General features: G+C 52.4%; 1 protein-coding gene across 1 annotated transcript; it reads right to left on the reverse strand.

Annotated features, from left to right (window-relative positions):
- Nucleotides 1–7,928: 7,928 nt before the first annotated feature.
- LOC127395137 (CBP80/20-dependent translation initiation factor-like) lies at nt 7,929–25,082 on the reverse strand. The gene is made up of 4 exons (XM_051641607.1): nt 25,063–25,082; nt 11,995–12,207; nt 9,700–9,783; nt 7,929–8,015 (listed from the first exon to the last, which is right to left on the reverse strand). The coding sequence occupies exons 2-4, from the start codon at nt 12,172–12,174 to the stop codon at nt 7,929–7,931; spliced, it is 351 nt and encodes a 116-aa protein (XP_051497567.1). The 5' UTR covers nt 12,175–12,207; nt 25,063–25,082.
- Nucleotides 25,083–26,097: the final 1,015 nt, after the last annotated feature.

A 26,097-nucleotide genomic window follows, 5' to 3' on the forward strand; every position in this document is an offset into this window, starting at 1 on the left:
TTAGGTTGATAGTTGGCATTGATGGTCTTAAGGGTCTTTTCCAACCAAAATTATTCTAGGATTCGGGGTCTCCAACGCTGGTTAGAGGGCAAGGAAAACAACAGGGATGGAAGAGAGGTGGAAAAATCAATGTCACAAGCCACAGCAGGGAGCAGGGCCGGGAGGACTCTCCAAACAAGCATAATTTTGGGCTAGGAAATCATCTCACAGCATCTTGCAAAACTTCCAGGATTTCATGGGCTGGACAGAAATGCCACAGGCAGAGCTGCCAACCCCAAGAATTCAAACAGCATGAGTCAACCCCCTCCTGCCCCCTCACTCTTCCAATCCTCCTTTCCTCTCTGGGTTGTTTTTGGTTTTTTTGAACCCTGAGCTTCAACTTCATTTGTATTTTCCAGGTTTCTCTTGCTCCTCTTCTCCCCTCCTTTTTTTTGGAGGGCTAGAAACGTAACTGTTTTTCAGGCAAGAGGGTGTTCCTGAAAGGAAGAGGAGCTGAGATGCTCTCAAATCCCTGGAGCAGGGCCCTGAGGAACATTGTGATGTGATTTATAGATGAATTTGGGTGATTTGGCAGTGCTTCAGTCTGGCTCCTCGTTTAATTGCCTGCAGATCCTGCCTTGTCATTAACACAAGAGGTCAAGGTGCTGGCAGGAGTTCTGGGATTTGTGGGTACATGTTTAGCTTAGAAAAACACCCCTGTCTTTGCCTCCCAGCCAGCCCTCTGTGTTCATCCAGCTGTTACAGCTGTTCTCCCCTCATCTGAGCTCCTTCAGCTGACTCTGCTCATCCTTGATTTGTTGAGCAAATGTTTAGTGTGAGGAAGAGGAGGCTGAGGGGAGACCTCATCAGTCTCTACAACTACCTGAAAGGTGATTGCAGAGAGGCTGGTGCTGGTCTCTTTTCACAGGTAATTAGCGACAGAACAAGAGGGAAGGGCTTCAAGCTGCACCAGGGCAGGTTTAGACTGGACATTGGGAACAATTTCTTCACAGAAAGAGTGGTCAGACACTGGACCAGGCTGCCCAGGGAGGTGGTGGAGTCACCATCCCTGGGTGTGTTTAAGGGTCGTTTGGATGTGGTGTTGGTGGAGATGGTTTAGGGGAGAACTTTGTAGAGCAGGGATGATGGTTGGACTCGGTGACCCCAAGGGGCTTTTCCAACCTGAATAGTTCTATGATTCTTATGAAATGTCTCTGCTAGACACTCACTGCAGCAGCGACTGGGCAACCTAAATGCTCATGAAAATGGATTTATTGGAATAAATGCAAGGTGGGAAATGTTTTCCTCCTCTGGAGCTTGCAGGGAAAAGGGAGAAGAGAGGAAGACAAGTGAGCAGAGCCCAGGGAGCATCCAGCAGGTTGATTTGAGGGAAGAATCTGCCAGGATGCAGCACGTGTGCAACAAGCAGCACATGTGAGGCTTCTCCTGGAGCATTTCTCTCAGAAGTTGTGGAGTCTCCTTCTCTGGAGACATTCCAAACCCATCTGGATGTGTCCCTGTGTGATCTACTGTAGGTGACCCTGCTCTAGCAGGGGGTTGGACTAGATGATCTCCAGAAGTCCCTTCCAACTCTGATGACTCTACAACTCTCAGCTGCATGAACAGCACCACGTTTGCAGCTGGGGGATCTCCATTTGGACCATGGACTTTAAAATCAGCTTCATCCCAGGAAATGGCTTAACCCTTCTTTTATGGGACTTGATGAGACAGATGTTTAAATCCTCATGGAAGATTAAAAGAGTCATTCTGGTCAGACTCAAAAGTCCCTGAAGGTCAAGGTTTGGGGCTGGGGGTTTCCTCAAAACCACAGGTTGCTCTTTATGACTTGCTCTAAGCCCTGGAGGAGTCTTTTTTTACCTGCAAACACTGATTCCTGCTGATGACACAGCAGGAAAACTTGACTGTTGGTGAGACTGGCAGCTCTGATGCTACGAGCAGCCTTTCATGAGTGGTTGTCCCATCTTGCAGGATGCAAAAGGTCTACAAGAGTCCAGGATGGTGGCCCACGTTCCTGAAGGGGCAGTTGATCGGGTGGCAGCAGCAGCAGTGCTGCCTGCCATGGGTTTGGGGCCTGGCAGAGGGATGGGTGGCTGTGGACAGGCAGTCTCTGGCACCCCTGTGTGGCCACCTGCACAATCACAGCACCTAAACAAGGTGCTCTGTAACATTGTCTCCTCCTATACTTGCCTTTGAGTTGTTTGCAATATATTATATTGGATGGAAATAATTCAGAACATTATTACAGAACTCACTGAAGTGACAAGAACTTGGTTCAAATTTGGGAATTCCCTAAATAATCTATTTTTCTTTTCTTTTTCCAATAGAATTGAAAACTGAGTTTGTGTTATAATAATAACTGCAATTATTCTATTCCTAGTCTTGTACCCATGTGTAGCCAGCGTTATGTCCTTCCTGAATGAACTGTGCTCGAGCAAGACGACTTCACTCAAGATTCCCACTGATCGAGTCTGATACTGCAGCTGGGATTCAAGGGTGAATGATAATATAAATGCTCTTGTCTGGTGCAGGAATAACAATTCAACGATCTAATGGCTGTCAGAAATAATAAGTCTGACATGCTGGTAAGAATGTGGTTTAGACTAGATGATTGGTAAATTTGAGTGTTTACAATGCTTTATTAATACTGCGTATAACTTATTTGTTAAAACTAGTAATAATTAGTGATCATGGAGCTTTTGAAGATATGTTAAATTATTAGACATGTGAATATATATACTTATACTGTATGGGAATTATTCCCTTGTTCATACATGTCACCGTTTGACTCAGGTCCGACAACAAGGCTCTCGATCCCCTCCCCCTCCCCCCCAGGTAGGGAAGGAGAGAGAGAAAAAGAGAGAGACTTGGCTGGATTGAAAACTCAACTACACAGCTTTAATGAAACACTAATGATATAAGAACATATATACAATTATATACAGATATGTTCAGGTATGTGCAAGAGCCTCTCGCCTCCCCCCACCCCCAGCAACTCCCACCACACTCCCCTGAGCTGGAACAGTCCCGAGAAATCCCGGAGCTGCTGCTGGAGGAAGCGCAGAGTGATGAGGGTCAGGAGAGCTCCAGCCTAAGGGTCGGTGGTGCTGGATGGACGGAGTCCTCCCCGGACGCCGGCCATGGACGGGAGAGAAGGGAAGAAGGAGCAGGAAGGAAGGTGTCTTCTGTGATCTCTGACCTTCCTCTGAGCTTACGTAGCTCTATGGAATGGAACATCTCTGGCCAGTTTTGCTGTCTGTCTAACTCAGCCTCCCACGGGGGGGTCACAGATCTCCACGTAGTGTCTGAGCCGGCAGAGTGAAGGTGCGACCGTGAAGCCCCAGCAGTTAGAAAAACATTCCAGTGTCTTATCAGCCTTAGCTAGAACAGAGTGTTGCTAGTTAAAAGAAAGCTCACTGAAGGAAAAAAAATCAGTAAAAAGGAAAATTGGCTTCATCCTGGCTCAAAGCAGGACAATACATATATATTCCAGCTAACACCCAAGGAGGGGAAGGATCAAATGAGGAGAAGGATTTGGGCAGGAATCCAGATATAATAGATATATTAATGCACATAAAACTTAACTTTACACCTTGCTGCCTTAAAAGCCACGGGGTGAGATGTGGGAAACTGTTCTTTTCTTCCCCACATCAGTCTAAACAAAATGCCTTTTCAGTCAGCAAAGGCCTCTCCTGATTATCCCCAGCTAAGGGACTAAAACAGACTTGCTTCTCAAGGACAACTGAACCCAAAACAACAGCTGTGGCCCGGGACAGAAAGGATGGACGACAAGCCATCCTGTGCCCCTGGTAGCCACTGCCCTAACGTGGGGCTCATGGACGCTCATTGGCTCTGGACAGTGACACTGACTGGACAGGTGGGTCAGGGGGTATCGAATGTGGCGAGGGCAGCAGGTGGGCCCTTCCCTCCTCCCTGAGGCCCGTTCGGACGCTTTCTGTGTGGGACACCCCCCTGCTGCGGACACTGGTGCTGGGACCCTCCCTGCCCCGGGTCCAGCCTGAGCCTCAGCGCCGAGCGTGCCGGGGTCCCGAGCCCTGGGGTCGGGGCCGGAGCCCCCTCCCCGTGTTGCTGCCGGTCGCACACACAGCGCAACCTCTTCAGCAGGACTGAAGTCCAGCTTCCTCCCCTCCTCCCTTTGGTCCTTAACCCTCTCCCTCAAAAGCTCAGGACCTCTTGCATTGCCTCCCTAAAGGACACTTGCTCACTACATCCATATTGATAGCCCTGGTAGCCATTCACATTTGCATTGTCCCTAAACATCATCCCTCGGTTTGTGTTAACCCTTAATAAACCGATTAGTTTGTGGAGCAAACCTTGGCTTTAGAGGCAATGTCTGAGCGTGGTGGGGTGGGGGGGCTTTCTAACTACCACCCAGAAATACGGTCCCGCAGTGGCCGTTCCTCCGTGAGAGGCAGCGCCGCGTGTGACCCTCGGGCTCATTCACAAACCCCTCCACATCAGGAGGGGCAGTCGCAAAAGCACCTGACAGCCGGGAGCCCCCCGGTACCGGCTTGTGACATAGGGGACCAGAGTCTGTCCCAGGGAGCAGCTCCCAGGCTAGAGGAGAAGACAAAGAAGCTCTTCTGAAGGGTCTAGAGAGGAGGTTAAATCCTGTCTGTCAAGCCCCTCTGAAGGATGGGAGCCCCCTTGTCCTCTGTGCAGGGCCACGAGGTCACAGAGTCCCAGACTGGTTTGGGTTGGAAGGACCTTCAAGATCATCCAGTTCCAACCCCCTGCATGGGCAGGGACACCTCCCACCAGCCCAGGCTGCTCCAAGCCCCATCCAGCCTGCCCTTCAACACTGCCAGGGATGGGGCAGCCACAGCTTCTCTGGGCAACCTGGGCCAGGGTCTCACCACCCTCACAACAAAGAATTTCCTCCTCATGTCTCACCTCAATCTCCCCTCTGCCAGTTTTAATCCATCCCCCCCTCATCCCATCCCTCCCTGCCCTTGTCCCAAGCCCCTCCCCAGCTTTCCTGGAGCCCCTTCAGGCACTGGAAGGTGCTCTAAGGTCTCCCTGGAGCCTTCTCTTCTCCAGGCTGAACACCCCAACTCTCCCAGCCTGTCTCCAGAGCAGAGCTGCTCCAGCCCCCTCATCATCTCTGTGGCCTCCTCTGAACCCTCTCCAACAGCTCCATGTCCTTCTTGTGTTGGGAGCTCCAGAACTGGACCCAGGACCGCAGGGGGAGTCCCACCAGAGTGGAGGAGAGGGGGAGAACGTGGGCACCTAGAGCAAAGCTTGAAGGATGTGCCCAAGCTCTGGGGTTTCAGTGCCTGGGCACAGCTGGGCCACCCTCTCTGCTGTGTCCCCCAGAGCTGGGGCAGAGGAGCAAGAAAATGACCCTTTTTTTTAATGTTGATGAAGTGCTATAAATGGAGATAGAACCTGTGTGTGCACGAGGAGCTCCTGGGGATAGCTGTCATCTGACTGAGGCTGCTCCATGGCACCTGGCTTGGAGGCAGCCTGCTCCACCATAGTGTTCCATCAAGGTGACCTGAGAATCAGGGAGCTCCTTCCACCCTCTCTCATCTGGTCTCCAGCTCATCCTGCTGTTTAAGCCAGCCCTCTCATTACCTTTGGGCCCCAAACGACTTCCCTAATTTAATTTCCATTCCTAAGGAACTCCGGAAAGGTGGAGTTTCCCCAACCAGGTTTCCTACACCTCTTTGTGACTCTTGGGAGAGGTGGGGAAGCAGGTGGAGGGATTAGACCCACCTTGCAAGCTGTCATGGTTGGAAGCAGGACCCAGATTTCTTCTGTGCATGGCAGAACTTCCCCGTGTCCCTCCGGACCTTCATGCCTGAGTCCAGTTCTGGCAGGGGGGTCAGGCTCTGCTCCCCAGGAACAAGGGATGGGACAAGAGGAGATGGGCTCCAGTGGTGCCAGGGGAGGCTGAGATGGGATCTTGGGCAGCATTTCTTGCTGGCAAGGGTTGTCAGGCCCTGGCCCAGGCTGCCCAGGGCAGGGCTGGAGTCCCCATCCCTGGAGGGGTTTCCAAGCCGTGTAGATGTGGTGCTGAGGGACATGGGGCAGGGGTGGCCTTGGCAGGGCTGGGGGAACGGTTGGACTGGATGATCCTAAAAGAGAAGCAAGCAGAGGATCAGAGGGGCAGGCAGAGTTCAGAGGGGTGCAGGCAGGATATTGGGGTGCAGGCAGGTGTCCGGGGTGCAGGCAGGTGTCCAGGGTGCAGAGAGGGTTTGGGGGTGTAGGCAGGTGTTTGGGGGGTGTAGGCAGAGATTTGGGGAGCAGATGGGGTTTGGGGTGGAGGCAGGGTTTTGGGGTGCAGGCACAGTTTTGGAGAGCAGGCAGGGTCCAGGGGTGCAGGCAGGGTTTGGGGGTGTGGACAGGGTTTGGGGTGCACTCAGGATGTTGGGGATGCAGGCAGGATATTGGGGGTGCAGGCTGGGATTTATGGGGTGCACGCAGGATTTTGGGGGTGCAGGCAGGTATTTGGGGGGTGCAGGCAGGGTTTGGGATGCAGTCAGGATTTTGGAGTGCAGGCAGGGATTTATGGGGTGCAGGCAGGATATTGGGGTGCAGGCTGGATATTATTGGGTACAGGCAGGATATTGGGGGTGCAGGCAGGGATCTATGGGGTGCAGGCAGGGATTTATGGGGAGCAGGCAGGGATTTATGGGGTGCAGACAGGATATTGGTTGTGCAGGCAGGATTTATGGGGTGCAGGCAGGAATTTATGGGGTGCAGGAAGGGTATTGGTGTGCAGGCAGGATATTGGGGGTGCAGGCAGAGATTTGGGGGTGCAGGCAGGGTTTGGGGGGTGTAGGCAGAGTTTGGTGGTGCAGGCAGGATATTGGGCTGGAGTAAGGATATTGGGGGTGCAGGCAGAGTTTGGGGTGCAGATAGGGATTTATGAGGTGCAGGCAGGATATTGGGGGTGCAGGCAGGGTTTGGGGTGCAGGGAGGGATTTTGGGGTGCAGGCGGGATATTGGGGTGCAGACAGGGATTTTGGGGTGCAGGCAGGATATGATTTGGGTGCAGGCAGGATATTGGGGTGCAGGCAGGATTTATGGGGTGCAGGCAGGATATTGGGGGTGCAGCCAGGTTTTGGGGTGCAGGGAGGAATTTTGGGGGTGCAGGCAGGATATTATTTGGGTGCAGGAAGGATATTGGGGGTGCATGCAGGATATTGTGGTGCAGGCAGGGATGTATGGAGTGCAGGCAGAGTTTGGGGGTGCAGGCAGGATATTGGGGTGCAGTTTGATGTCGCCGCCACCAGGGTGCGCTGCAGCGTCACGTCCTGCCTGTGCCGGGAGGGGCGGGCCAAGGGGAGGGGCGGGCCAAAGAGGGGGGCGGGAGGGGGATACTGGGATGGTGGGGTTGGGATAATGGGATGTTGGGATCAAGGGAGGGGAAGGTACTGGGATGGAGGCACCAGGATGAGGAGCATCGGGATGGAGTCACTGGAATGGTGGCACTGGGGTGGGGTAGCCAGGACTGGGGGGGACTGGGATTTCTGGGGTGCCAGGTGGAGGAGAATGTGGGATATCAGGATTTTTTTTGGGGGGGGTTACTGGGAGGTGATGGAGAAGGCCAGGATGGGGTGAGGACCAGGATGGTGGAAGGTTTGGGTTTGCAAGTGCGTGGGGGATGTGGGAACACTGGGATGGAGAGGGTTATGGGGATGCAGGAGCAGCAGGATGTGGGGCTGCTGGGATGCAGGAGCATGGGTCTTGGGGAGGACCATATTGCAAGGAGCTCCAGACACCAACACACTTCCCACCCCTCTGTTCCAGAGGCTGCTGGTGGAGTAAATGTCTCAGGGCCCAGAGATGGACTTTGTGGTGGGGTGTTGTAGACCTGATGATGACCCTGAGGTGCCCAACTCCTTGTGTGTCCTGTCAGAGATAAGGTGAGGTCTACCTGCTCCCAAAAGCCACAGAGCCCCTCATTCAGCCTCAGAGCTGCTAAAGGACACCATGATGCCCCAGACAGCAAAAGCTTCATCTTCTGGGTCCTCCTGGGCAAACCCAGCCTGGACATGGCACGTACTGTGGGCACAGGAGGAGAACAGCCTATCCTCATAGGAGCCCAGTCTGGTTTGGGTTGGAAGGGACCTTCAAGATCATCCAGTTCCAACCCCCTGCATGGGCAGGGACACCTCCCACCAGCCCAGGCTGCTCCAAGCCCCATCCAACCTGCCCTTCAACACTGCCAGGGATGGGGCAGCCACAGCTTCTCTGGGCAACCTGGGCCAGGGTCTCACCACCCTCACAGCAAAGAATTTCCTCCTCATGTCTCACCTCAATCTCCCCTCTTCCAGTTTTAATCCATCCCCCTCATCCCATCCCTCCCTGCCCTTGTCCCAAGCCCCTCCCCAGCTTTCCTGGAGCCCCTTCAGGCACTGGAAGGTGCTCTGAGGTCTCCCTGGAGCCTTCTCTTCTCCAGGCTGAACACCCCAACTCTCTCAGCCTGGCTCCAGAGCAGAGCTGCTCCAGCCCTCCCAGCATCTCTGTGGCTTCCTCTAAACTCACTCCAACAGCTCCTTGTCCTTCTTATGTTGGGGGCTCCAGAACTGGACCCAGGACTGCAGCAGTGTTCTCCTGAGAGTGGAGTAGAGGGGGAGAATCCCCTCCCTCTGGTACATTCAGTGGTTTGGGTTGGAAGGGACCTTTCAGGACCATCCAGTCCAACCCCCCTGCAGTGAGCAGGGACATCTGCACCTAGACCAGGTTGCTCAGAGCCCTGTCCAACCTGAGCTGGGATGTTTCCAGGGATGGGGCATCTCCCACCTCTGGGCAACCTGGGCCAGGGTCTTGCTACCCTGAGCATAAAGAATTTCTTCATTCTTTTTGACATCAATGGGACCAGCAGTCTTCTTTCTAAAGAGTAAATGTAGCTGTGACTAAAGGATGTGGAGACATGCACACACACACGTTTCATGGAGATATTTAGAGAGTGCTGGTATTGGAGGGGAAGCAAAATTCACAGAATCACAGCATGTCAGGGGTTGGAAGGGACCTCTGAAGATCATTGAGTCCAACCCCCTGCCAGAGTAGGACCAAAAAAACTAGGGCAGGTCACTCAGAAAGGCATCCAGACAGGTCTGGAAAGTCTCCAGAGAAGGAGCCTCCACAACCTCTCTGGGCAGCCTGTCCCAGGGCTCTGTCACCCTCACAGGAAAGAAGTTTCTCCTCATGTTGAGGTGGAACTTCCTGGGCTCCAGTTTGAGTCCATTGCCCCTCGTCCTGTCACAGGGCACAAGTGACAAGAGCTTGTCCCTGCCTTCTTGATGCCCTCATGTATTGATAGACATTAATTAGATCCCCCCTCAGTCTTCTCTTCTCCAGACTGAACAGCCCCAGGTCTCTCAGCCTGTCCTGATCAGACAGATGTTCCAGTCCCTGCATCATCCTCGTAGCTTTGGTTGGACTCTCTCCAGTAGATCCCTGTCCCTCTGGAACTGGGGAGCCCAGAACTGGACACAACACTCCAAGTGAGGTCTCACCAGGGTGAGTAGAGGGAGAAGAGAACCTCCCTCGATCTGCTGGACACACTCTTCTTAATGCACCCCAAGATACCATTGGCCTTCTTGGCCACAAGGGCACATTGTTGTCCCATGGAGAACTTGTCTACAACAAGACTCTTGAGTTGCCAGATGAGGCAGCCCACGAAGAACAGCAGAAGTTGGGTGAGGAACAGCTAAACACAACCCCTACCTGACTGTGTTGGTGAGACGAGGAGCCCTTCCCTCGGGATGGGGAACAGTTGCCATCCAGCTGCTCGCTACAATCCGCCGTCCACTGGAAAAAAGGGATGGGAAAAAAAAAGGGATTAGAAAAAAACAAGGGAGAAAAAAAACCAGGGATTGTGACAAATAAAAGCAGGGCTGGGAAAAAACTGCTGTGTCAGACCACAGAGCACAGCAAACATCATGCAGCCACAGGCATCAGCGTAAGCGGGAGTCCTCCCCCTTTCTGGGGGATGGTCTCAAAGGCTTTGGCTTGGAAATGCTCCACCTGCTGATGATGAGCAGAGGGAATCATAGACTTTTCATGATTGGAGAGGACATCTAAGATCACTGAGTCCAACAGTTACACAAAAGCAAACAAACCAAGAAACCCAATAACAACCTCAAACAAATGAAAAAAACCACACCACGCAACCTTGGCCATTAAAGCGTGTCCTGAAGGACCAAATCTAGAGGGCTTTTATGTCCCTCCAGGGATGGGGACTCCCCCCCTGCCCTGGGCAGCCTGGGCCAGGGCCTGACAACCCTTGCCAGCAAGAAATGCTGCCCAAGATCCCATCTCAGCCTCCCCTGGCACCACTGGAGCCCATCTCCTCTTGTCCCATCCCTTGTTCCTGGGGAGCAGAGCCCGACCCCCCTGGCTCCAACCTCCTCTCAGGCAGCTGCAGAGCCAGCAGGTCTCCCCTCAGCCTCCTTTGCTCCAGGCTGGACACCCCCAGCTCCCTCAGCTGCTCCTCCTCACACTTGTGCTCCAGCCCCTTCCCCAGCTCCCTTGCCCTTCTCTGGACACGCTCCAGCCCCTCCATGTCCTTCTTGTCCTGAGGGGCCCAGACCTGACCCCAGGATTCCAGGTGCCCCCTCCCCAGGGCCCAGCACAGGGGGACCATCCCTGCCCTGCTCCTGCTGGCCACACCAGTGCTGACACAAGCCAGGATGCTGGTGGCCTTCTGGGCCACCTGGGCACACCCTGGCTCATGTTCATCTGCTCTCAACCAACACTCCCAGGTCCTTTTCCTCTGGGCACTTTCAAGCCACTTTTCCCTGGAATGTCACTTTTGGGGAGCATTTTGAGGTTCTGACTGACCTTCTGGGCTTGGTTGTCTCACAAACATGTCTGTACATATGGATGGAGTACACCTCACTACCAAGCATCCCTCTGTTGCAGCCCCTGCAGCTCTTCCCAACCCCTCCAGGATCTTTTTATCCTGGTGAAAGCTTGGGATGGAGACACACATCCCTTGTCTACAAATAAAATGTCCTTCCTTTGTAAAACCCTGGAGAAGTCTTAAAGCTCCAGGCCATGCACCTTGAGAGGATGGAAAAACAAAACACAGTTGGCAGGAGACCTCCACCAACTGGCTGAAGGCCTCAAATGTGGCTGAAGAAGCAAACTGCTCCAAAACCCAGGATCTACTTAAGTCCTGCTTCACACCCTGATGCCTGAAAAGCTGCTTCAGCTGGGTATGCATCTCCAACCCAGATGCTGGTGAAGACCTGGGGAGGAACAACCCCATGGACCAGTACAGGTAGGGGCTGACCTGCTGGAGAGCAGGGCAGGAGAAAGGGACCTGGGGGGCCTGGTGGACAGGAGGATGACCATGAGCCAGCAGTGTGCCCTTGTGGCCAGGAAGGCCAGTGCCATCCTGGGGTGCATTAGAAAGGGGGTGGTTAGTAGGTCAAGAGAGGTTCTCCTCCCCCTCTATTCTGCCCTGGTGAGGCCGCATCTGGAGTATTGTGTCCAGTTCTGGGCCCCTCAGTTCAGGAAGGACAGGGAACTGCTGGAAAGAGTCCAGGGCAGAGCCACAAGGATGATGGAGGGAGTGGAACATCTCCCTGATGAGGAAAGGCTGAGGGAGCTGGGTCTCTTGAGCTTGGAGCAGAGGAGACTGAGGGGCGACCTCATCCATGGTTACAGACACGTTCAGGGCAGTGTCAGGAGGACAGAGCCAGGCTTTGTTCAGTGGTGTCCAGTGACAGGACAAGGGGCAGTGGGTGCAAACTGGAACACAGGAGGTTCCACATAAACATCAGAAAAAACTTCTTCACTGTGAGAGTGACAGAGCCCTGGGACAGGCTGCCCAGAGAGGCTGTGGAGTCTCTTTGGCTGGAGACATTCCAAACCCGCCTGGACACGTTCCTGTGTGATGTGCTCTGGGTGACCCTGCTCTGGCAGGGGGGTTGGACTGGGTGATCTTTCCAGGTCCCTTCAACCCCTAAGGTTCTGTGATTCTGTGACCTCCAGCCCCTCTCCCACCTCACCCACCTGCGAGATGTGGGACTGGGTCTTCTCACTCTCTCCATCCCCCTCGACTTTATCAGTCAGCAGCCCCTGGACCTGGTACTCCAGGACGTAGCTGTCAATGAAACGTTCCAGCTCCTCGATCTCCTGGGAGCGGCTGCTCCCTGCCTCCGAGGAGGCCGATGCCACCGATGAGTTCTCCATCCCTTTGGGGGAGATGCTGAGGACAGAGGGGTCCTGAGAAAGCCAAATGAAAACAGAAAAAAAAAAAAGGCAAGAAATTAATTTCTAGTCATGATGAAAAGGTTGATAAAGGAGCAGGCAAAGCCTGCTGGTTACCATGCAGGTGGTCACATCTGTAGAGTCATAGAGTCGTCAGAGTTGGAAGGGACCTCTGGAGATCATCCACTCCTTCCTGTGTTGGGGACCCCAGCCCTGGCCCCAGCCCTGCAGGGGGGTCTCAGCAGAGCAGAGCAGAGGGGACAATCCCCTCCCTGGCCCTGCTGGCCACGCTGCTGGGGATGCAGCCCAGGACATGGGGGGTTTCTGGGCTCCAGCGCACGGTGCCGGCTCATGGAGAGCTTCTCATCACCCAGCACCCCCAAGGCCTGCTCCTCAGGGCTGCTTTCTATCCCTTTATCCCCCAGCCTCTCTGGATATTGAGGGTTCCCCTGACATGTTCTGCTGCCTCCCTGGGGCTCGGATTAGAGATGTTAAAAGGAAACTCTCTAGTATGGTAAATCCCTCTGATTACTACCCACTGCTGATTTTTCAGGTTGGCAGTGATGAAATTATCACAAGAAATGTAAGGGCAATGAAGAGAGACTTCAGGGCCCTGGGACCGCTAGTTAGGGGGTCTGGAGCACAAGTCGTGTTTGCCTCCATCCCTCCTGTAAGAATGGGTGGAGAGATAAACAGGAAGAGTTTACTGATCAATGAATGGCTACGAGACTGGTGCAAAGGCAGGGCTTTGGTTTTTTTGATCATGGGCTGCTCTATGAGACATCTGGCCTGATGGTGGCAGGTGGGATGCACCTGTCCCAGAGGGGGAAAAGGCTTTTGGGGCAGGACTTAGCAGGGCTCATTGAGAGAGCTTTAAACTAGATGTGAAGGGGGAAGGGGAGAAAACTGGGTCTGTTAGGGACAAGCCCAAGAGGAACATACCAGGGCCTGAAGGACGGTGGTCTAAGGAGGATTTGGTCCCACCAGTGTGCTCTGCTTGCTTCCTGAAATGCCTGTACACCAATGCACGCAGCATGGGGAATAAGCAGGAAGAGTTAGAGGTCTGTGTGCGGGCTAAGGGTTATGATCTGGTAGCAATAACAGAGACATGGTGGGACAGCTCACACGACTGGAATGTGGCCATGGATGGCTATGTGCTTTTTAGGAAAGATGGGTCGGTGAAGCGAGGTGGTGGAGTTGCTCTTTATGTGAGAGAGCAGCTAGAATGTATTGAGTTTTGTGCTGGGGCTGATGAGGGGCAAGTTGAAAGTCTGTGGGTAAGAATTAAGGGGCAGGGTGGTATGGGTGATACAGTTGTGGGGGTCTACTACAGACCTCCTGACCAAGGCGAGGAAGTTGATGAGGCTTTCTACAGGCAGCTGAAAGCAGCCTCACAACTACAGTCCCTAGTCCTTATGGGAGATTTTAACTACCCCGATATCTGCTGGAAGACTCACACAGCCAGCCTTTCACAGTCTAGGAGGTTCCTCCAGTGCATTGATGACAACTTCTTAATGCAAATGGTGGACAAGCCGACTAGAAGAGGAGCGCTGCTGGATCTTGTGCTCACCAACAAGGAGGGCCTTGTTGAAGCAGTGGTGGTCAGTGGCAGCCTTGGCTGCAGTGACCACGAGATGGTGGAGTTCAGGATCCTGTGTGGGAGGAACAGAATACCCAGCAGGACCAGAACCCTGCACTTCCACAGAGCAAACTTCGGCCTCCTCAATCAATTGTTAAGGGAAGTCCCATGGGACAGGGTGCTGGAAGGTAAAGGGGCTCAAGATAGCTGGTCAACATTCAAGGACCACTTCTTGCAAGCACAGGATCAGAGCGTCCCAATGGGTAGAAAATCTAGTAAGGGAGCTAGGAGACCAGCATGGTTAAAAAAGGAACTGCTGGGCAAACTCAAGTGGAAAAGGAAAATCTATAGATCATGGAAGGAGGGGCTGGTCACTTGGGAGGAATATAGGACTGTTGTCAGAGAATGTAGGGAGGCAACTAGGAAAGCTAAGGCCTCCTTGGAACTTAACCTTGCAAGTCAGGTTAAGGACAATAGAAAGGGCTTTTTCAAATACATAGCCAACAAAACTAACACCAGAGGCAATATAGGCCCACTGCTGAATGAGGTGGGAGCCCTGGAGACAGAGGATTTAAAGAAGGCAGAGGTGCTGAATGCCTTCTTTGCCTCTGTCTTTACTCCTGCAGGCTTTCCCCAGGAGCCCCAGTCTCATATAGCCCCAGAAGAAGTCAAGATAGAGGAGGAGTTTGCCCAGGTAGATGAGGATTGGGTTAGGGATCAGTTGCGTAATCTGGACATCCAGAAATCGATGGGTCTGGATGAAATGCATCCAAGGGTGCTGAGGGAGCTGGCGGAGGTCATTGCTAGGTTGCTCTCCATCATCTTCGGTAAGTCATGGGTAACAGGAGAGGTGCCTGAGGACTGGAGGATAGCAAATGTCACTCCAGTCTACAAGAAGGGCAAGAAGGAGGACCCGGGTAACTATAGACCGGTCAGCCTCACCTCCATCCCTGGAAAGGTGATGGAACAACTTGTCCTTGGCACTATCTCTAGACATATCAAGGACATGGGGGTCAGCAGGAGCAGTCAGCATGGTTTTACCAAGGGTAAGTCATGTTTGATTAACCTCATAGCCTTCTAGGAGGAAATTACTAGGTGGATAGACGATGGTAGAGCGGTAGATGTGGTCTATCTTGATTTCAGTAAGGCATTTGACACCGTCTCCCACAGCATCCTTGTAGATAAGTTGATCAAGTATGGGTTTGATGACCAGGCAGTGAGGTGGATCAAGAACTGGTTGAAAGGAAGGAGGCAGAGAGTTGTAGTCAATGGGCAGAATCTAGTTGGAGGCCTGTGACTAGTGGAGTCCCTCAGGGGTCGGTACTGGGACCGGTGTTGTTCAACATCTTCATCAACGACCTGGATGAGGGTACAGAATGTACCCTCAGCAAGTTTGCTGATGACACCAAGCTGGGAGGAGTGGCTGACACACCAGAAGGCTGTGCTGCCATTCAGAGAGACCTAGACAGGCTGGAGACTTGGGCGGGGAGAAACCTGATGAAGTTCAACAAGGGCAAGTGTAGAGTTTTGCATTTGGGGAAGAAAAATGTCACGTACCAGTACAGGTTGGGGGCTGACCTGCTGGAGAGCAGTGTGGGTGAAAGGGACCTGGGGGTCCTGGTAGACAGGAGGATGACCATGAGCCAGCAGTGTGCCCTTGTGGCTAAGAAGGCCAATGGCATCCTGGGATGTATTAGAAAGGGTGTGGTTAGTCGGTCAAGAGAGGTTCTCCTCCCCCTCTATTCTGCCTTGGTGAGGCTGCATCTGGAGTATTGTGTCCAGTTCTGGGCCCCTCAGTTCAGGAAGGACAGGGAACTGCTGGAAAGAGTCCAGGGCAGAGCCACAGAGATGATGAAGGGAGTGGAACATCTCCCTGATGAGGAAAGGCTGAGGGAGCTGGGTCTCTTTAGTTTGGAGAAAAGGAGACTGAGGGGTGACCTCATCAATGTTTACAAATACGTAAAGGGTGAGTGTCAAGAAGATGGAGTTAAGCTTTTTTCAGTGATGACCAGTGATAGGACAAGGAGTAATGGATACAAATTGGAGCACAGAAGGTTTCAGGTGAATATCAGAAACAATTTTTTTACTGTGAGAGTGACAGAGCCCTGGAACAGGCTGCCCAGAGAGGTTGTGGAGTCTCCTTCTCTGGAGACATTCAAAACCCGCCTGGACGCCTTCCTGTGTGATGTACTCTAGGTGACCCTGCTCTGGCAGGGGGGTTGGACTAGATGATCTTTCGAGGTCCCTTCCAACCCTAGGATTCTAGGACTCTAGGATTCTAGAATTCTATGATTCAAAGGTCTAAGAGAAATGTTCTACCACACCGTGTGCTTCAGTAGCACTCAGGCAGACATGTGACTCCAGGTTAGATTTGGAACCCCCAGGTGAACACACCAAGATGGTATTTCTGCCTAGGTGTCCTCAGGCCAGAGGGTTAGCAGGGATCACCCACGTCAGCAGACACCTTCATCTCACAAGCAGGAAACATCCAAGGCTGGAACAAGCTGTTTGCTACAGCCACAGGGGAACCAGGCAACTTCTCTCCCCTTGGTGTTCCTTGAGGTCCTGACTCAGGTTGCTCCAGGGCTTGGCTGCTACTGGCAGATGTGGGAAAAGGGCTGGGAAGAGGGAGCTACTGGTCTATCAGGGACACGGCAGTGAGAACCTATTCTCACCATGGTGACCACCATTCCTATCTATTGGTCTCCATGTGACCAGCTGTTGCATGAAACCTAGAGAAGGCCAAAACCAAGACCAGCTGCTCCAGCTGATGGCCCAGAAGGAGAAACCAGCTCTGTTTGCTCTGTGTAAACTTTGCTGCCACGTTTCACCTGCCATGAACTGCAAGAGCAGCCCAGGGTGGTGGCTTCAAAGCTGACACCTGCTTTGTCTGTGCTGGGGTTCAAAGCTGGAGCTGCTGGTGGGTGTCATAGAGTCGTCAGAGTTGGAAGGGATCTCTGGAGATCATCCAGTCCAACCCACCTGCCAGAGCAGGATCACCCACATCACATCACACAGGAACACGTCCAGCTGGGTTTGGAATGTCTCCAGAGAAGGAGACTCCACAGCCTCTCTGGACAGCCTGTCCCAGGCTCTGTCACCCTCACAGTAAATGAGTTCTCCTTTTGTTCAGCTGGATCCTCCAGTGGGGTGGGGTGTGGTGCTGCTGGGGCAGGAGGGGCAGCTGATTCCCTGCTGTCTCATGTAGGTTTTGATGGTAAGAGGAGGGAAGGGAATGGGGAAAGATGGGCCTGTGGGTCTGGAGGGCAAGGGCTTGACATGGACTTGGTTATGGAGTCCAGTGGGATCAAGGAGGAGCTCCTCAGGATGGTCCTTGGTGGAGGTGTTGTTACCCCAGTGACACAAAGGACCTTTGCTGCTCTGAGATGTCCTCCTAGAATCCCCATCTGTTATGAGGAATCATATATAGTCATGATTTTGGGGAAGAATCTGTTCCCATAGATTATCTGGATGTTGTTTGTCAAAACCTCATCCAAGCCCCATGACCCCACAGGAGCCAGGCAGTGGGAAGCAGAGGAGGGCACAAATAGTAATTTAGTGCTGAAGATGGGGAATAGAAATCTCCTTAGATATCTTGGAAGTTTCTTAGCTACTCCAGGCCATCAGATGATATCTGACCTTCAGTCCTGCAGCACTGTGAGAGCTGTTGGTGCTCCCCGTGCCTGGGTTCTGGTTGGTCATAGAATCCCAGACTGGTTTGGGTTGGAAGGGACTTTAAAGATCATCCAGTTCCAACCCCCCTGCATGGGCAGGGACACCTCCCACCAGCCCAGGTTGCTCCAAGCCCCATCCAACCTGCCCTTCAACACTGCCAGGGATGGGGCAGCCACAGCTTCCCTGGGCAACCTGGGCCAGGGTCTCACCACCCTCACAGCAAACAATTTCCTCCCCATGTCCAACCTCAATCTCCCCTCTTCCAGGTTATGGAGCACTTAGCAATTGCACCAGGTCAAATCCATTCTTAATGATCTTTCCATCCACATTGGGATTCTAGCAAGTCACAGCAAAGGCACCAGATATTTCCAGGGTCCTACCAGAAGTCACAGGAGAGCAAAGGGATGGGAAATAGTTTTCTCCAAGTCTAAAGGACAAAAAAAAAGCCTGGTCACCTCTCCCAAGTGACATGTTCTCCAGGGAGGGATTTGGCTTCAGAAAGGGCTGAACTTTGCTAGAAATGAATGAATCTCCTTCTGTTCCTTCTCTCCAGGACACAGGGATCATCACTGACAAGAAATGATCAAGAAATACAAGGACATGAAAGATGGACTCATTTAATTGCAAGCTTGAAGAGCACAGCTAATTAAGGGTGTGGGAGCTGAGGTTGTGGTGGATTCCTCATCTGCTGGAGTCTTTCATCAAAGGTGTGTGGTTTGGGGGTTGTTTGTTGGTGCATTGAATAGAGGCTTCTAAATATATTGTGTTGGAGCTTAAAGAAAAGGATAGACATTGTGTGGGGATGAGTGGGTGTGGTCCCTTGGGTTGCCTAAGAGAGGGCATCAGAGGAACCTGTCCCTCCTGACCCTGAGCTCAGCAATCTGTTCCTGTTCACCTTGGGAAGCAGTACCTGGAGGAATTCTTTGGATGAGCTCAGATGGGAAGGGTCAAAACTTGTGGCATCCCTGGCTGGGATGGGGCTTGTGACCACCCTGTGAGGTCACCAGGGAGGAAATGGGTGAAGGAAAATCACTTCATCTGGAGAGACTAGAGTTTTGGGGTTAAATAGCTTGGAGTTTGTATGAATTAAATGGGTTCTTTGCAAGGGATTTCTCCATCTCCCCCTCTGCTCTGCTCTGCTCTGCTCTGCTGAGACCCCCCTGCAGGGCTGGGGCCCCCAACACAGGAAGGACATGGAGCTGCTGGAGAGAGTCCAGAGGAGGCCACGGAGATGATGGGAGGGCTGGAGCAGCTCTGCTCTGGAACCAGGCTGGGAGAGTTGGGGTGTTCAGCCTGGAGAAGAGAAGGCTCCAGGGAGACCTTAGAGCACCTTCCAGTGCCTGAAGGGGCTCCAGGAAAGCTGGGGAGGGACTTGGGATAAGGGCAGGGAGGGACGGGATGAGGGGAAATGGATTAAAACTGGCAGAGGGAGATTGATTGGCAGTGTTGAAGGGCAGGTTGGATGGGGCTTGGAGCAACCTGGGCTGGTGGGAGGTGTCCCTGCCCATGCAGGGGGGTTGGAACTGGATGATCTTTAAGGTCCCTTCCAACCCAAACCAGTCTGGGATTCTATGATATGATTCTATGAAATAGGGAACTCAGAGGTGCTGGTGATGGAGGGGGAGGCAGGAGAAGGGATGAATCCTTGGGCATGATTTTCAAGGATGAGAAAGGTTGATAGATTTGCCACTAGGAATCTGGAATTCATCCATTGTTCTTGGCTGATGGGAGAGACTTATGAGGAAGAAGAGCAGGAGATGAAGACTCCTGGTGATCCTCGTCTTCCTGGGAAGCCCCAGGCCACCATCCTGGAAACCACCTCCTAGGCAGAGATCCTCCAGTCAGCAAAATAGGTTGGTTTGAGGAGATGGGGACAAAAGGTACCCACCACCCTGGAGATGAAGGGAACCCCAGGTACTGCTTTGAAATGGCTGTTGTAAATGCCTCAGTTTCCCTTCTAGGAAAGGCACAGGAGTCAAATGGGGCTTTTGGGAAAAGAGCCAGGAAAAAAAGAAATAAAGGATGAAGGATGGCAGGGGAGGGGAAGGAGACTGCCAGCTGGGAAATGTTGCCCTGCTTGGAAAACAAATGAAGATGTGCCAGACAGCCTGGGGACAGGGTGCTGCTAAGCCACAGGAGGAAGGGCTGGGTGGCCAGCAGCACCCAGGGGTGATGGAGAGAGGTTGGGAGGCTCCCCCAGCCCCTCTGGTGTTTCACTGCCCTGATCTCTCCTTATTTCTGTTCCTTCAGCCTGTGGATTTTGGGGCAAATCAACAGGAATTTTGCTCTCAAGCAGCCAAACTTTCAAGCAGGGTCAATCTTAGAGGGGTTTATGTAGCCAGAGCAACAGGGCAGTGGCAGAAGAACCAGAGCATGGATTTATTCTGCTCGTGGTGAATAGAAATCTGTTCTGCTCTGCTTCCTGAAGGCCAGAGCATGATAAAATTCCTGCCAGACTCCTGTGGTTTGATAGTCTTATCTCCTTCTTGCCTCTATCAAGAGCAGGAGCATGTCAGGCCCTTTTCTTCTCACCCCTTTTTGCAGGGGATTGCAATGTTGCCCTTTCCTCCCCCATTCACCTTACTGGGAAGGCAAGGGGATCTAAACTGGGATACCAGGCCTGGGAGGACTTCAGCAAGTTGTATTTGGATTGAAGTGATGTTGATAAGAAGCAAAGCCAACGTGAAGATCAGGTGGTTGGTTTTATGAGGAGAGCAAGGATAAATCCTGTGCCCTTGTCAGCGCTCAGAGCTGCTGGGGAGTGGAAACCACAGGTTGCTTTGCCTGGAGTAGGGGTTTATTTTATGATGTGGTTAAAGACCATCATTTCAGAGATGGAATAAAGAGGAGGAAAGACTCGGGTGCTCTGAGACATCACATCTCCTTGGTGGAAGGAGGTGACTTAAGTCCTTTGTCTCAAAGGAGCAGAGTCTGAGTTGACCCTGATGGTTTCTCCCTTGCACGTGAAATATAAATTCTACTTATCTGACCAAAATAGACAGTTTTTCCAAGCTCAGCCATGCTTGGTGGGTACTGGAGTGATGGTTGCTACCAAGCCTCCTTCCTGTTTGTGGTGGCTGTGTTGGTAGGAGAAGGAGATGAGGGAGGATCTGGGGAGAAAGGGAGGATCTCTGTACCAGCAGGTGAGTCAGCATCAGGAAAGGCACCAGCAGAAGATGTGGGAGATAAAAGAGGGTGCAGGAAGGTGGTTGCAGAGGATGTGGGTTCCCAGGAGCAGGAGAAGCAAGAAGCTGGTGTGAGTAGGTGGGTGGTGAAAGCTTCTTTGGTGGCCTCCATGCTCTTCCCCACCAGATCCTCAAGTAACCCAGGGTCAGGCAAGGAAGCTGGCACCACCGTGAAGGAGATGAGGCACCAGAGTGTAGCACCCTGAGACACTTCTCATTTTTCTAAAGAGGAAGATGTTCTCCTAGGACTTTGTCCTGAGGACTAGGGACAGGTGTTCAGAGAGTCCTTCTCAGTCCACCTGGGGCTTCTGGCAGCTCTTCAGCCCCTGGTGGTGATGTACAACCAGGTGCTGACTCACAAAGTCCTTTCACCAACAGGGTAAGAAGCTCTTCCCATTTCAGAGGAGGAAAACTGCAGCTGAGAACTGAAGGCTTTCATCTCTCAACCCCAGTGGCAGGTCCCAGCTTATCCAAACCCAAGCCCATGGAGTCATGTTGCCTTCCACCCCTCTCCAGCCAAGGGTTGGGCTACCAGCCCCACAGGGTACGTGCCCTGGCTCTGGAAGAGCCAGTTTCCCTAGTGCAACCATCACAGCTCCATGTGGTGCCCAACCTGCTCTCCTCAGCCTTGTTCCTCAGGAAAGGTCTTCCCAACACTAGAATGTTGCTTAGAGCATGGCTTTCCTACCAAGCCTCTCCATTTCTGTCTCCTTCTTGCAACTCCCTCATTCCAAGTAGTCTTGTGGGGTTAGAGTTGGCTTGAAACTCAAGGGGGTCAATAAAATTGCCTCTATGGAATGTCCTACTGACATTCCTAGACTGAATCTCCCCTCTTTCAGTTTAAACCCATCACCCTTGTCCTATTGCAACAGACCCTGCTAAAAATTCTCTCCCCATCTTTCTTATCAGTCCCTTTTAAGTACTGAAAGGCCACAGAAAACCTCTGGACATCCAGATGGACTCTCCTCTCCAGAAACTCAAACTGGAAGAGCCACCTTGCTGTCATCTTCCAACCAGCACCCTGGATTTTTAACCCCCTCATCCTCATGCCAGTGAACTTCCCTTCCTTCTTCTCCCACCTCACCCATCAACAATCCCCTCCTAAGCATCATTGCTGCAATTAATATCCACAAAAAGGGATTCTGGAAAAAAAACCACAACCCACAACATTTTCAACCGGGAGAAAAGAGAGAGATTTCTGGATTAGCAGAACATTCCCTGGCCATCCCTGCCCCTGCAAAGCCCACTTGGCCAATGGTTGACTTGAATTTGTTCTCCAGCAAACCCAGAGTTATTGATGTCTCTGTCAGGGATGCTTTCTGTCACCCTGAGGAGGTATCTGATAAGATCTGCCTCTCCTGGTGTGGAAGGACATCCTTCATCACCCATCTCAAGAGCTTGTGATGCCTCTGCCAGCTCTGCTTGGCCTCCTCAGCAGTTTGACCTTTGCAAATGTCCATCAGTTTCCTCAGGGCCAGAATAGTGCCAGTCCTTTCAGCTGGTCATTTGTTCTTACCTGGCTCATCACACTTGACATTTCTGAGGCCTCTTTCATCCCAAGATGTAGCTGGGAATTAGATCAGGGGAGGAAAGTCATGATTGATGTCCATAAAGCAGCTGAACTATGGGAAATATGGGAAATTAGGGCTATTCTTTGAAGCAATTCAGGAGGTCAAGGAGAAAATTCCAATGGTCTGAGTTGCATCTTCTCATCTGCAGGATGGAAAGCTGCATCAAAACTGGATTTCAACCCATCTGCAGCAAAACCTTCTTCCTAAGCTCAGGTGTCCAGAAACCTGGATCCATCCTTGTTCCAGACCTGGGCTGGATACCAGGAATTTTAGCCTTGACTTGCAAGCAGCCTTGGCACTGATGGTGGTGCTGGATACAAATACCCTTCTAAAAATAACTCAGAAGTGGGGGAAGGAGCTTGTCCCTGCACCCAGCCTTTCATAATCAGCTCCTCCTCTTGCAATTCCTTCCCCCATGGGTGCCCAGCTCTGAAATTTGATTTAGATTTGGATTTTTATACATGGCAGAGAGTCTTGGCAGCTTCTTGCTGCCTCTTCTGCCACTGATGTGACCACACGCACGTCCCATCACCTCAGTTTCTCTCTGGCTTTGCAGCCAGATCATCTCACCCCACCAGGTTTGGGTGGAGAAGGAAAGGCTGGAGCCCCATGTCCAACACCAGAAGCCCCCCAGGCAGGGACAGACATCTCCATGCTCAGGAAGGAGGGCAGAGCTGCTGGTTCAGGCTCTGTCAGGATGAGAATAAAGACCTTGTCTGTCTCCAGACCTTGGTCCCACAGTAGGTCTCTTATTTGGGGAGGTCTATTTGGTTTCAACTCATCTTCAGCCTGGCCAGAATGATGACTTCCTTCCAGAAATAATCTTCTTGACTCTGGCAGGAAGATTGTTGCCCAAGTAGTTTAAAGGTTTCTTTTCCTGCAGGAGCATCTAGACACTTGAAGGCCACGGTGGCATTTTTATGGTCACTTCTTAGAAACATCACTGTGTCTCCAGCCCCATCATTCCACCTATGGCAGAAATCCTTGGAGAAGAAGAAAGGAATTCCCTTCTTTGGATTGTGATAGCACCTATCTGGATGGACAACTGAGCCTTCCACACAAGGGATCTATCATTTCAGCAGAACACACAATGTGGAGTTTTGCCTCCAGCAACACCCTGTGAAGCCAAGATGTTCTCCAAGCTAAGGAGGGAGCACCAAGCAAACAGCACCCACAGCTACGAGCAGAAGACTTTGGAAATATTCTACATTTCCCCTCTGAAGGTGCAGGTCCCCATCATTCCTGAGCCTTTTTAAGGGTATCTTCAGGGCAAGGGAGAGTTTAGCATGGAATCTTTTTGTTTGCAGTTTGTGGTCTCAAGTATCTTTGTGTCCTCAGCTGCTCTTTCCAACTTCTGCTATTTTCCCAGGACAAAAATCTCCAGGCTGGAGCATTTCCCACTGGCAGAGATCCACCAGTTCCCACTGAATGAAGAGAGAGCTGAGGGAGACAATGGCAATCTGGGGTGCATTAAGACCAGCGTGGCCAGCAGGTCTAGGGAGGTTCTCCTCCCCTTCTGCTCTGCCCTGGTGAGACCACATCTGGAGGATTGTGTCCAGTTCTGGGCTCCCCAGTTCCAGAGGGACAGGGATTTGCTGGGAAGAGTCCAAGGGAGGCTACAAGGATGATGAAGGGACTGGAACATCTGCCTGATGAGGAAAGGCTGAGACACCTGGGGCTGTTTAGTCTGGAGAAGAGAAGGCTGAGAGGGGACCTGATGAATGTCTATCAATCTCTGCAGGGTGGGTGTCAAGAATGGGCCAGTCTCTGTTCAGTGGTGCCTGTGACAGGACGAGGGGAAACGGCACCAAGTGACAACACAGGAAGTTCCACCTCAACAGGAGGAGAAACCTCTTTCCTGTGAGGGTGACAGAGCCCTGGGACAGGCTGCCCAGAGAGGTTGTGGAGTCTCCTTCTCCGGAGACTTTCCAGACCCATCTGGACACGTTCCTGTGTGACCTGCCCTGGGTGTTCCTGCTGCAGCAGGGGGGTTGGACCTGATGATCTCCAGAGATCCCTTCCAACCCCTGTGATTCTATGATTCTATGAGGCTCTTAACATCCTCCCAGAGATGCTTGAAGCTTTCTCAGCAGCCCTGGCAGGATGCTGAGGCAGGACATGGACTCTGTGCTTGGCAGCAGAAGATCCAGGCAGCCTGCCTCAATTCCCTGTGCTAAGGAGCTGGAGAACCTCCCCTGAGATGTCCCTGCCTCCCTAAATACACCCTTTTAATCAAGAGCCAAGTTAATTTCCCAACCACTGAGTCATCTCCTGTTATTACCTGCTGGATGGTACCCAGAACAGCAGCCACAGCATCTTCTCCTTCAGAGAAGGAGGTTTCCATTCCCTCCTCCATCCCTGGCTTTTCCCAGCTCCTCATTTCCCCCCCTCTCTTCAGAGTCTTTAACCCTTTCCCATCTTTCCTCCTTCCCAACCTATGATGGGATGAAGCCAGAAGCAGGGATGAAAGGAGGAAGGCAAGCTGCTGAGCACACACCAGCAGAGTGGAGCAGGATTGAAGCCCCATGGGGAACAGGACCAGCAGCTCCACTTTGCTCTTTGGACCTGGAGCTGCTCCAGCTCCTGGAGAAAATTCCCCAGATACCAGAAAGCTGCACTTTCTTCCTGCTGGGGCAGGTTAATAATGAACATCACAACCAGCATGGCCATGGAGCTCCAAACCCACGTGAGGGTGGGAGTGAGATGGCAGAGGTGACACTTTTTCCCAAGCTCCAGGCTGATGCTGCCTGTTTACCCTGCCCTGTCCATAGCTTCTGCCACCCATCCCACGTACCACATTCCCTGGGTGTCCCTCTAGTCACCCTGTTGTCATCTCCACCCAAATTCCCCCCACACCTACTAGAGGAATGAATCCAGCTCCTTCCCATGCTCCCACAAAGACCGTGCTCTGCAGGATGGGTCAGTTCCTCTCCCAAAAGCTCAGGTTGGAGGTTTTGTGCCCTGATCCAGCACCCATCTGAGATCCCTCAGAGCACGCGGCAGCGCAGAGCGGCAGCGGCACCGGCAGCGGTGAGAGCTGCTCCTTTAATTACTGAGGATTAGAGAAGAGACCGGGCTTCCCGGAGACGGCGAAGCCGGAGCAGAGCGAGGAGACCCGAGTCTGAGCGGGAATCCTGAGAGGAACAGGAAGGCTGACGTGGCGGGGGGTGTGGCTGAGAACGGCAGCAGGTTTAAAAGCGGCCATCTCGGCAGCTCCTCAGAGCGCGCGGCAGCGCAGAGCAGAGTGGCAGCGACCTCCAGAGGGCAGGCGGGCAGTGGTTGCTTTCTCATAGCAGGACAGGTAAACTAGCTAGCTAGATAGATCATGGTCACTACGCGCCCAAAAACCATAGTGAAAAAGAATGTGGGAACTCAGACGGAGCTCCCAAGCAGGCACGCAGCCGTGCAGGTCTCTGGCTGCAGTGAATGCCTGAGCCTGGCACTGGTACCACAGGGAGTCAATGACACCACATGTATGCGGTGTGAGCAAGTAAATGATCTCCTCAGGCAGGTGGTTGAACTGACAGAGGAGGTTGAAAGATTAAGTACCATTAGAGAATGTGAGAGTGAAATAGATTGGTGGAGTCATACCCTGAGGCAGGGGCAGATGGAAGAGGTTGAGAAAGTGATGGATCCCCTCCCCTCCTGTCACCAGACAGAAGAAGAGGACTTAAGAGACATGAAGGAATGGAGGGAGGTCCAACCTCGGAGAGGCAAGAAAAAACCCTCCCAACCCCCTCCACCTTCCAATTGCCCTTGAAGAATAGATATGAGGCCTTGGAAATTCAGGGAGAGGAAAATGAAGTAGGAGGGGTAGACTTACCTAGCGAAGCACCTAGGACTCGTCAGTCACCCCGAGTCCTTAGGACTTCTTCAATCAGGAAGAAAATAAAGG

The sequence above is a fragment of the Apus apus genome, chromosome W (assembly GCF_020740795.1).
Source record: "Apus apus isolate bApuApu2 chromosome W, bApuApu2.pri.cur, whole genome shotgun sequence".
Taxonomy (NCBI): Eukaryota; Metazoa; Chordata; class Aves; order Apodiformes; family Apodidae; genus Apus; species Apus apus.

Excerpts from the sequence above, each read along its gene's own strand:
- LOC127395137 (XM_051641607.1), bottom strand. The coding sequence starts at position 12,174 with ATGGAGAACTCATCGGTGGCATCGGCCTCCTCGGAGGCAGGGAGCAGC. Across the intron at positions 9,784-11,994 it reads CCCAGTCCCACATCTCGCAG|TGGACGGCGGATTGTAGCGA; the intron begins GTGGGTGAGGTG and ends CCTTTTTTCCAG. Across the intron at positions 8,016-9,699 it reads CGTCTCACCAACACAGTCAG|GCTGGGTTTGCCCAGGAGGA; the intron begins GTAGGGGTTGTG and ends TGCCATGTCCAG.